Source organism: Sander vitreus, chromosome 6 (genome assembly GCF_031162955.1).
Source record: "Sander vitreus isolate 19-12246 chromosome 6, sanVit1, whole genome shotgun sequence".
In the NCBI taxonomy this organism is placed as follows: domain Eukaryota; kingdom Metazoa; phylum Chordata; class Actinopteri; order Perciformes; family Percidae; genus Sander; species Sander vitreus.
Window position 1 is genome coordinate 9,341,795 of NC_135860.1, and position 12,768 is coordinate 9,354,562.

General features: G+C 41.6%; 1 protein-coding gene across 1 annotated transcript; it reads left to right on the plus strand.

Moving 5' to 3' along the window:
• The first annotated feature begins 6,956 nt into the window (after positions 1-6,956).
• On the plus strand, positions 6,957-8,084 carry pou3f1 (POU class 3 homeobox 1). The gene has a single exon (XM_078251820.1). It carries the CDS (start codon positions 6,957-6,959, stop codon positions 8,082-8,084), a length of 1,128 nt encoding a protein of 375 aa, XP_078107946.1.
• Positions 8,085-12,768: the final 4,684 nt, after the last annotated feature.

Sequence of the window (12,768 nt, forward strand, 5' to 3'; positions counted from 1 at the left end):
TGTGTGTGTGTGTGTGTGTGTGTGTATGTGGGTGTGTGTGTGTGTGTGTGTGGGTGGGTGTGTGTGGGCATGTGTGGGTGTGTGTGGGTGTGTACGTAGTGTGCGTGGGTATTGGTACATATACATTCATAGACAAACAGTTGGTTAAATAAGCACTTGAATAAAAATGAAATATAAATAATAAGAACACAAACATTACTAGCTTTCACTCTCACTGATACACACTGACACTCTTACACACACACACACACACACACACACACACACACACGCTTCACTTACCCCATATGTTTCCCGTTTTTACGGTTTCATCATTCACTCATTCAAAAAAAAAAAAAAAAGACTTGGAAATGTAATATGAAAACAAAAGCCAGAGAATAACTGCAGGGGCTGGTAAACGAAACATAAAGACCCTGAGTGACCGAGGGGAATTATTTGGCTCCATTAAGCAGGCATTAACATGAATTACTATCTAATTAAAATTAAACAGCTCATTAATAACTTTGCGGTGGGGCCTTAGTGGGGAAGTTCTTAGGAGTGTGTGTGTCTGGAGTGTGTGTGTGTGTGTGTGAGAGAGAGTAGCTGTGTTGTGTGTGTCGTGGCCAAGAGAGCAATCAAGTGGGATAAAACTAAGCAGCTGCCCCAAAGGAAAGTCAGGGCCTGAGAGGGCTTACCTGTTCAACAAAGCAACTACTCTGAATTAGCCAAATGCAAAGATATTCTTCACCAAATAAAGTTAAATTTATTCACCGTTTAAAACTGTAATAAAACAAAACAGAAATTGGCAATCCTGTGGCTTAGAGGTTAAGGTGCCAACCTTCACCTAATGCTTCAAGTCTTAAAAACTGTGCAGCACATTGAGGCTTTGTCAGGTAAGGTGGCAACTGTGACATGAATTATCAGGACTTAAAACAGGACTTTTTTGCTAAATGATCATGTATTTTAGGGTTTAGAAAACGGCTTTTAAAATCTTTCATTAACCCAATATTGAAAGATTACAAAAAATACAAAACAATAGGTCTACATACTGTAAGTGAGTAAGTGATTCGGTCTTCACACACACACACACACACACACACACACACACACGTAAAGTCATGCTTGTTCATACTCAACTCTAAAATAAAAGGGTAAAGACTGTGGAAAATGGACCGAGCAGAGTCGTGAACAACAGACGTTCCATACCAGGCAACATATTTACACACACACACACACACACAGTGACAATATGTGTGAGACACGTCGACTCACTCCTGCTGTGTCCTGTTGTGTCGTGGCCTTCGTGTTGGCCAGCCGCTGAGCCTCGTGGGACCTGTCAGGAGAAGAGAAGACAGGAACAGAGAGAAAGAAAAGGAGAGAGGGTCAGAAGTGTAAGATTGTCATGTTACCGGCCTTGTCATCATCTTAACGAGAGGACATAAGAGAAGCGTGTGGAGTTGTAGGCAGGATGGCTGCAGAGATACAGTTGATGCTGAATGAGGATGGCGATATTCGTAACAATAATGATGACTGTTACCATGACTGGCAGTAACAACTGACAGTCTATATGCAAAATAAATAATGCCACCTGTAATCTATAACCTGCACTGATTTTACCGTTCGTAACAAATGCAGCATCAGCACTAAGAAACCAAAAACTTCTGAGCCTGAGGTTTGCCAACACCCTCGCTCTCCGTGTATTGATAATGGAACGTCATTGTCGAAATCCACAAGATTGTCCAAAAGCAACAACTCGACAATATAACGACAGAATAAGGTGAAGGAATAATGATAGATAGTCCTTAGAGTTGGTGAGTGAATAACAGAGAGAGAGGGATATGGAGTTAGGCCTCAAATGTATGCCAGTGCATGCATCAGCCACCCGTCCTCCTTCAACTCTCCCCCTCCTTCCTTCTCCTGGCCAGGAGCTGTTTACCTCTCTATCAGCGGTGCTCTCTAAAAGCAGGGACCCCATCCATATTCACCGGCCTCAAATCCCTCTGCTTATCTCCCCCCAACCCTTGAAAAACCTCCCCGTGTTCCCCTCTGCACATACATACATACATAAACACGTCTTTATGGAGGCAAGAGGCAAACGCGCTGGGCCAGGAGGGGGTCGGGGATAAGAATGATCTTGAATTCAAAGCAGAGGATTGTGGGTCCTCGGTGGGCGGACGGACAGGCAGCCAGCCACACAGGCTAAGGCTCACACCGATGTGACACACAAACCAAGAGACAGGTAGAGGGAGGCTTTAGGGGATGGCAGCAGATGTGTGCACCAGGGGCCATTGGCAATTCAGCGGATTTGTAATAGTGAGGTGTGGCGCTTATGAAATTGTGTTTTGTCAGATGATATGCGTCATTAGGCGGTGCATGCAGGTTGTGTTTCTGCAAGTGCACGTGTACGTTTGCGTGTCAGTTTCTGCTACACGTGAAGACCTTCAACCCCATGGAGTGTGTTCGACATGTGGTCATATCAGGGAAGTCTTTTAAAAATTCTGACTTTTAGATATTGTGATTTTAAATTAGATTTTGTGATTCCAAAGAACTCCAAAACCTCAACTGACACAATAAATATCTGTTTTGGCTTCTTCAGAAGTTATTGAGAAATCTAATTGGATTAGCTGTTATTCCCAACATGGAGATTTACATGAAGTGGACAAATCACTTTTGTTGGTGGCTGCTTTGAGAATGGGAGCAGGAGACTGGCTGATAAGAGTTGACAGTATAAGTGAGGGCTCAAAGAGTGCTTAAGCAGAAGCAGAGACACATGGAGTAGGGGGGACCAGTACCCCATTCCTCTGCAAACTGCGTTGTTTGGGGATTGAAGTTGGGAACTCTCTCCACTACTAATTGCGCGCTGGTGCCATTCATGAATATTCATTCTGGCGCGTTCAGACCCCGCCTAATTAGCCGAGAGCTAGAGGAAGAAACTCGCACCTTTTACCACAAGAGAAGCGTCCCCCCCTCCGTTGCATTCTCAGGGGAAGCTGGCAGAATAGCCCAAGTTCATTAGCCAAAAAAGAAAGGGAAAAAAGTTACCTGAAAAGCACGGGACGATTTAGTCTTCAAAATGGATGGGCAAACACGTTTTTTTTTTTGTTGCTATTGCATATTTAGTGCCTATTACGCATGTCTATCAAAAACTGGAAACGAAATACAATTATCTGATTGAGTGAGTTGGTGGATATTATTCTACTCGCTGTAGTTCGGGTGGTACATCACAGGAATTTTAAAATCTAAACATAGCTTGTGGCAGGTCGAAATGTTCCCTCTGGAATTGAGAAAGACTTGTATTTAACATCTAATATGAGGCCGAGGCGTTTTAAGAGTGTGAGGGTGTTGTGTCAGGTATACCTGTGGAAATAAAACTCGATAATTAGCCAAAACTTTATTTCGAAATTACATGTTTGCATATGTATAGGAAGAGGACTAAAATAACCTGCTTTAAAATCTTACTTTTTACTTTAAAAAAAAAAAAGAACGTCTTATTCATGTTTTAAAATAGAGTTTGGATTATTTTCAATAGTTTTTTGATTAATAGCACTTTTCTTTTCTGCATTATTTCATCATCTTATTGATGAGTGCAGAAAATGCTGTGACGTTATTTTACAATTCCTCTCGTATTTGTCATGGCTCATTTGTATGCGTTATTATTTATTCTTTACACTGCACCCCTACTGTACTGATAGCCAGCCTGAGAGACAGAAAGAGAGAAAGTTGTTTAATTGAAGGGTCGATGGGGTCCTATTGGTTGAGGCGCGTCCTGACAATGACTGCTGCATATCAAGTAGACTGAGGAAAAGATTAACACTTGACTGACTGAAAAAAGAAAAGGCCCTTCATTCTAAAAAATAACCCCATAAATTACAGTAGCACAGAAATACACTCACTGCATTTAGTTAAACATCGTTTCCAAAAAATGTAGTAAGCAAAGTACGTTTGGTCAGCAAAAGCATAACGTTTATAGTATCCTGTCCATGTCACAATTATTTATAGAGAGTAAGTTCTAATGTTTCAGTTCCTGCATGTTCACGTTATGTCAGGACATCACGGGTTAGAAACTCGCGAGAAAGTGAAGAATAAATCAGAGAATTGTGTTTTCAGGGTGATACAAAGAAGAGACTTGTGCACACACTTTTATTTCGAGTCAAAGGGTCACCCAACTTCCTCCACACTCATATCTGCGGTTCACACTGAGTGTGCCTCGCAATTTCTTTCTTTTTTCATTCTATTTTTTTGGAAACCCATCATATCGTGTTCATTTCCAGCCGCTTTTCCTGTACGGCCTGTCATTCGCCGCTAAGTTCTGTGTGATCCCTTTCATCGAGCGCACCATGGAAACGTAGAGCGTCCTAGCAAAAATGCACCTCAGCGCACACAAGGCCATATTCTTTACAAAAGGGCCAAAGCATCTGGATCATTCTTTTCCAACAGCCCCTCGCTGGCATGGCAAAGCACAAGACTGGGTCTGTGTGGCAAAAACCACTGCTTTTTATAGACTGGGAGACAAGAATGACTGAATGGCTAACGCATCTTCATTAACTGAGAGCTGCATGGAGCTCCGGTCCCTTATAGCAGTGACACACAGCCACTGAGCTCCCTCAGGAGTTTAAGATACTGACAATAAGAAATGTCGTGACTGAGATTTCCCATTAACGAGTCGCGTTAGAGAAGCATGGTGCATCAATGTCTTACGTGTTATTATTATTCCATCTTTTTTTTTTTTTTTTACATTGTATAGGCTTTCCCCATGCCATATTCTATCACCAATTAATTACAATAAATGATGCTTAATTCAATAAATATATGTTTTGGTAGGTACTATTTTAGTTCATTCTATTTCATGTTAGAATAAGGCCGTTTAAATGCAAATGATTTTTTTCACGTGGATTAAAGAAAAACATGTTTCCAAAATGCAACATAATAATCATTAGAAGTGTTTCTTAAAATGACATATACCACTAATACCGCCTATAAAAGCTACAATGCACTGAAGACATCATCATATATCTAAAAATCTTTGTTACTAATAAATTGCCCTAAAATAGCACGCAGGAAACTCGCGCGGATTGTCTCCCACTCATCTCAAATAAATATATAAAGGATGGGACAAAAACCACGCCTTTCAAGAGATGATGACGAGCACCTGTGACCCCGACAACATTTTCCACACACACACATTCGCTACATTGTTAACGCTGGAGACAAGAGTACAGCAAGGACGCGCTCCCAGAAAGGAGACAACTTACCTTTTAGTCATGTAGTCCCGGATTAAAATGAACACTAGAGTTGAGTCGTCCTGTAAATAGACAGCGAATAGTCGCATGGGGAAGATGACAACAAACAAACACGCGCAGAGATAAAAGGCAAAACATTGCTTTCAGGTAAATGATTAAAATGGGACTGTTGCGCCTGAAAAAGCTCCCCAAAAGCTCCTGTTTTAGAAGGAGTGGAACATGTGCCTGATTGCAGAGTTTTAGGCGAATGGAACGGGAGAGATGTAAGATTTGTTTAAAGCCCCGCATTTCCATTTAAGAACGTGATTGTGTTTGCAAAGATCCCTTTCAATCTTCGCATCCCCCCCCCCTCTCTCTCTACCCCTCAGCGTCTCTGAGGCTGCTTTGCAATTCATAGAATTGGTAATTTGCTATTGGGACAAAACGTGAAGGGAAAAATAATCAGATCAACCGGGAGAGGTATAGTGAGGAAGGAGCCAGGAGGAAGAAACACAAGGTTTCTCTCTCCAAGTTGCTGCTTAGTAAAATGCTTCGAGAGGTAAATGATATAAAAAAAATATATAGCCTATTTTATTTTCTTGAATCGGTTGAGTCTAAATTTCCAGGGAAAATCCAGAACAACTGCAGCAGCTTGGCAGTGAGGATACAATGTCATGTAAAAAATTAAATTAGATTGTTTTGTGATAAATTATGAATGATTATTACATGTGTAACCTCTATACCGTTGCGTTCGGCTTTTCAAAATAAGATACTGAATGATGAGAATAAATTGGGTATAGGCTAATAGTCACCTGCAATATACGTGTGTGTGTGTGTGTGTGTGTGTGTGTGTGTGTGTGTGTGTGTGTGTGTGTGAGAGAGAGAGAGAGCGAGAGAGCGAGAGAGAGAGAGAGAGAGAGAGAGAGAGAGAGAGCGAGCGAGCGTATCTTGGCCTATCATAACTAAGTGGGTGGTGATGATGAGATCATACAACACTGAAAATTACCGAGACAATACAAATAAATGACATATGCGGAGGCTTTGAAATAAAGCAAATGCTTTCAAATTTGTCACACGTTTACAGCAGCATTCACAGACACATCACATAGCGCTTATTTACACGCCTCTCGTGGTGTGGGTGGCTGCAGAGCTGGAGCATCGCGCCTTGTAATCTATTTAAAATGAGGAGCGCTATAATCATCAGTGACCTATTATAAAGGTGCACGGGCGCGTGTTTGTAAGTGCATGTGTGTATGTTGGACGGGGGGGGCAACCCTTCAAAAAGATCTCCGTACTCCCCCACGTGGTTATTTGCAAAACAACCGATCTAAACACAGGGAAACCTCATCATACCCCGCTGCTGCAGCCCTGTTCACCTTCTTTGGAGATAAAGAATTGGAATAAAAAAAATTTGAACGGACAGACGGGAGGCTATCTGTGCGCAGTTACACGAAATGAGATGAGTAGCCTACTGTTAAAAACTCAAAGAGACATTTAATAGATAGAACATGTGTTTTTCTATAACATATGTAAGATCGGAGCTCTATCCATCCTGTGCGAAAAATGTGCTCTACCATGCTCTGAAACCCTGCGCCTATTGAATATGTCCCTAGTGGGCTTGAATCGGAGAGGAGCCAATACAAGCGGAAGGGAGGCGTGTCTTCGCTCTTCCCCAAGACCTCCCAGAGCAGGTTGTTGCGTTTGGGCTCTAAAGCCTGGAGACCTCCGAAGTGCTCGTCAGTTTTCGAAGTAGGAGCCATGGCGACAACAGCTCAGTATATTCCGAGGAATAACTCCTTACCGTCTAACCCGCTCATGCATCCGGATTCGGATAGGATGCATCAGGGGACGACTTACAGAGAGGTGCAGAAAATGATGCACCACGAGTACTTGCAAGGGCTTGCGGCTACTAACACGGGACACCCGATGAGCCTGACGCACCACCAGTGGCTGCCCACCTCCAACACCGACTGGTCCAGCGGCACCCACATCGGACAGCAGGAGCACAAAGCCAGCGTGCAGGCGACCCGGGAGGACCTGAGCAGCGGCTTCCACCACAGATCTCACCTGGTGCACCAGCAGACGCAGAGTAGCCACCATGGCTCTTGGGCACCTACCACGACGCACCACTTATCCTCGCTGTCCCCAGCATCCAACGGCCACCAGCCACTGGTCTACTCGCAGCCTGGATACACAAACCTCAACGCAATGCTGAGTCCCCAGCCCGGCTCCCTGCACCATGGCATGCGGGACCCGCTCCACGACGATTCGGGCAGCCACGACAACCAGATGGAGTCGCCCCAGCAGGCGTTCAGCCACCACCAGGACCACTCGGACGAGGACGCGCCCAGCTCCGACGACCTGGAGCAGTTCGCCAAGCAGTTCAAGCAGCGGCGGATCAAACTGGGCTTTACGCAGGCGGACGTGGGCTTGGCCTTAGGCACTCTGTATGGAAACGTCTTTTCTCAGACCACAATCTGCAGGTTTGAGGCGCTGCAGCTCAGCTTCAAGAACATGTGCAAACTTAAGCCGCTCCTAAACAAGTGGCTGGAGGAGACAGACTCAAACACGGGCAGTCCCACCAATTTGGACAAGATTGCTGCGCAGGGCAGGAAACGAAAGAAGAGGACCTCCATTGAAGTAGGGGTGAAAGGGGCGCTGGAAAATCATTTCTTAAAATGCCCAAAGCCGTCTGCTCATGAAATCAGCAGTTTAGCCAACACTCTGCAGTTGGAAAAAGAGGTTGTCCGTGTTTGGTTTTGCAACAGAAGACAAAAAGAAAAGAGAATGACACCAATTGGGGTCCCTCACCCGAATATGGAGGACGTATATTCCCAAGCAGAGACCCCTCCTCTACACCGCACACTACAGAGTCCTGTACAGTGACTGTTTTCATGAACAATCCGAGCATTTCCGCGGGGGGATAGAAAAGGGAAAGGGACTATGGAGTTTACAGTATTTAAGTTTGGCTTTTGTTTTCCTGAGAGAAAAGAGACATGGAAAAGTTGAACAGATGAGTTTTGCCCTTAGTATTCGGAGATCGTCATGTCCCACAAATAGATGGCAAGAGTGAACATGTTAAGAAGAAAAAAATCAAGAAAAAAAGACAAAAAAAAGAAAAAAAAGAATTCGCTATTACTGATTCCGTGCGCGTTTAAAGTGAAACAAAGATCTTTATTTACCAAAATTATATGGAGGAGAAGGCATACAAAGTTAATTTGATATGCCATGGCTGTTTCAAATGGGGAGTAATTAAATGTGGCAACTGAGACCATCTGTACCATGAACTGTTGGCGCTCACCAGAATGAGCTGGTTGCCTGAAAAATGATCAACACTGGAGATGAATAGCCTATACACCGAATGGACATTTTTGCTTTTGCAGACTTAAACTGATTAACCAGATTTCTGAATATTAGTGTATACTTTCTTTGTTATATTGAGTGTGATGTTTTGGTTTGGAAATACTTTAACTTCAGTGTCTCTTTCTGCAGACTTGTTTATGATTTCTCTCATTATTTGCTATAGGTACTGTAACTCATCAGAGCAGCCTCTAATGTTTCTGTTTACTCAGTGGGAGTTGATGGTGGAAAAGTGATGGAAATTATGGCACCCGAAAACACTCATAATTAAGGTCAGACACGTTTCAGAAAAACGTCCAGTGCAACAGGACGTTCAAGTTCTGACTGCATGCCTTAAAAAAAAAAATATTTAAAGCTTTGCAGCTGACCTCGTCGAAATGTGCAAACAGCACTAGACGCTAAAAGGAGGTAATTCTAAAAACACATTTTATTTTTTTTTATTTTAATTTTTTATTTTTTTTTGGAAGGGGGGGGGGGCGGGTGATTGTTTTCAAATTATTTTTTTCTTTGCATGGAGCACTTATTCTTTCGTTGGAAATTATTATTGCAATTTTAGATTTGTTAATACAATTGTGAGTGGAGCTGACCTCCACAGGCTTAAACATAACACATCCCATGTTTACAGGTTCCTGGTTATCACCACAGAGCGCTGTCAGCTCACACTGCTCACTGCCTGTTAATCCTGTTGTATTCCAAACATTTCAAGAGAGATTGGTCAAATACGAAATGAAAAGTAATAATAACTCAGGTAACTTCAGTGCCCCATGTCGGAATATCACGCCTGTACATGATTATTATTATTTTTTTGTTCCTCTGTGTTTTTAGATGTTTCAATCTGGTTACAACCACACCGTGTTTCCTTTGTCCCATAAATCCACTGTATTATATTAAAACGCTGGATTCGGAGAAAAGAAAATAATCATACCTTAAAGAGAAGCGATGAAGGGAGGGACTTAACTTTAGATAACCTATATTTATTTTTTTTCTGACCTGATAGGAAATCTGAAAATTTCATGCGTTGTGTGTCATTTCTCAATGTTGGACCAGTCCAAAAGCCTACAGCAGTGCTATCCAATACAGATGAGAGGAAACTTTTTTTTTCAAGAAAAAAGAATAATAGTGGAAAAAAAGATTTTAGAGAAAACGTTGCCAGGATTATTTCCGATATGTAAATATGTCCAATATGTAAACTTGTATTTGTCCTGAGATATTGTTTTGTTTTTGTTTCTTTCCGGGCAGTTTTGTACACTTACTAATTCCAAGAAGATATTTTAATATGATTTCATTTATGAATCTGACCATTTATATATATATATTTATTTCTTAAACGTGTTTGGAGCTTTTTGTTTAGCTCTGTTAATGGTTATGTTGCAGTGGATTTCAGTATGTTTTTCTTTTTGTTTACTACATTGGTTGTATGTTGATTGCTAAATGTAGACTGCAAAGTCACATTTATATTTATGTTATAGTAATATTTTATTACTTACATAAAACATATATACAAGAAATGGTCTTTTGTCTTCATTAAGATCCAAAACCAATCGTCCTTTGTTGTTGTCTGTTGTGGCATCACCAGGCAAACAAAGATAAACATGATCATAAAGTGGAATGCTGTTCGGTGTGCTTGAGCATCGGGAAGTGGTCAGCGCACCATGTGTTCAGTCTCAATAGCAGTGATTCGTTATGTAACAGGCGCTCCTTTAAATCAGAAGCTGTGTACATGTGCTGTTAAAGGGAATATACAACAGTATTTTACCTCAGGCATTCCCTGCTAAGTCCACACAGTCTGACGTTGTTCACATCTTTGTGTAATAATCGCAGTATTAAATTGTGCAATATCAATACGGAATTATTGTCTTTTCATTGAGTGGTTATTATTTGTACTACTATTATTATTATTATTATTATTATTATCATTATTATTAGTAGAAGTAGTAGTACCTAGGTGACTTTTTTATTTAGAGTAGCCTAAAGGGCGTCCTTCAATCATATTGAGCTGTTTTCCTTATATAAACCATCATCACTTGTCATGTTTGAAGCATTTAAAAGGCGTATTGTGACGAATCTTTGATCGGAGACAAGAGCTGCCTGCAGGCAAAAATCCGCCTATTTTCTAAAGATAGAGAAAAAAAGATAAAAAGGATAAACAAAAAACGGCAGGCCCTAAAGTTTAATAAGAGTAAAGACAGGCCCACATTCACAGCCAACATATTTTAATGTTATTTAGCACCTAAATAAATATTCAATTTCTCTAAGTCATAGCCTATATTAAAGGCCTATAGTCTTAAAGTTAGGCCCTTCTGTCTTCCGTAGTCTATAGTCTATATAGGCCTACCCATAGTCACGGGCCACAGAAGCAGTGCGCATTATTGTTCCTACATTGACATCTACATATTAGACCAGGATGCAGTTCGGGTCCATGGAGAGATTTATTGCACGCGCTGGATTGTAATTCCTTCCACCACATTTACGTTTCCATTTATACTGATACTCGAAATCACCGTGGAAAGCTGTACAGCAGTGTTCAAATTGTACATCCACGAAGCTTACAATTTTTAAGTTTGTAAAAGAAGCTAAACATTTTTAGGCTATTATTTCCAGATCAGGGGGAAGTTATTTCCAACAGTTTTTTTTGTTTTTGTTTTTTTAAATATATTGTATTGGTCTACTTTCTCAGTGAAAGTGTGCCGTTAATCTAACACAAATAGGCTACGCAATACAAAGTTTGAGTAGTAGCAGGTCAGATTTTGGAGACAGACATTTACTCGACGGTTATTAATGTATGCCATTTACACATCTTTTGCCACTTAATGTCCACGACCATTTCTCTTAATTTTGAGTTTTGCGATTTTTCAAAAAGATGAATTTGTGTACGGTCATTTGTAGCCTAGGGTTGTCTAATGCATTGACAAAAATATAATATAAAGACTGCCGGATTTTAAAATCGGGCCTTTCGTGCTGCTGTGATGCAAGCGGAAAAAAGTGCCTTTGCACTGGCTGAGGTGGTCAAACTGTGGGAGAGAAGGCCAACATTAGGGAGCAAACCAATTGTCAGAGAACAGCGGGTCACAGGCGCCCCCCGCTGGCTAAATCTCGGTACTGCACCATCAAATGTGTACCTCAAAGTTCGATAGAAATTAACAATCAAAACAAAAACAACAACATAACGATATGATGATCTAGTTATTATTGTCAACATAATTTTACCTGTTTGTGTATGTTTCTGTAAAACACAAAGTTCAGGCATGTATAAACGATAACTCCGCCTGCTCAATTACTGAATTCTGCACCTTTGCAGAAGTTGATAACAGAGACTAAATTGTGTTTTCCTTTTCATGTCAAATATCAAGCTATTGAACAAATCTCATTTGGTTTGAGGTGTACAACACTGCTGGAGGTAAACTGTTGTTTCTGTGCAGGTGCACACCTTTCCCTCTGTTAACTAAATGTCCTTTATCTTGTCACTTCCTCACTGTAGTGAGCCAAGCAGAAAAACACCAGGTCCCATTTTTGTAAAAGCTTTAAATGTGACTCAGTCAGGGATCAACCATTAAACCTCCCAGTATCAGGACAGCCACTCAGACCACCGATGGCGTCTTAAGTGACCAATAGAAATGGTTTGAAATGCAATGCGAAACACAGGGGCCTACAGAGTGAACATAGATGGGGAAACAGAAGGAGTCCACAGTTGACAAGACAAGAGAGATGGTGGTGACTGGTACCAACTGTTATTTTTTTGATGATATGCAATTTTTATTCTGCGCCGTATGGAGGGACACAACCTCCATTATGCCGATAAATCAATAATACATGAGCAGAACTCATCACAAAACAGCAAAACCCAGCTATTTGACCTACGAATCACCACAGTTCACCCTTTCCTCCTTTCCTCCTCTTCCCCTCTCAGCAGTCTGCTCTCCTACACTGAGTGGGCCCTCGGCAGCACTCGCAGAGGAGCTCGGGCGCTTGCAAACACCATGCCTCCTTCATCAGGGAAGTATCGTCACACACAGGAGATGTGGATTAGTGATGATTAGCAGGGATTATGGCTGGTTAATGGTGGGAAAATACATTAGGAACCATCGGCTCTGGAAAGGGGGAGGGGATTTCACTCACGCTAGCGGATTTGCATTGATCCACAGCAAATGAATGAGGATTAGCAGCATCAAGCTATCTGCCAACAGATAAATAACATTAAGCGTATTATACG

Excerpts from the sequence above, each read along its gene's own strand:
- pou3f1 (XM_078251820.1), top strand. The coding sequence starts at position 6,957 with ATGGCGACAACAGCTCAGTATATTCCGAGGAATAACTCCTTACCGTCT.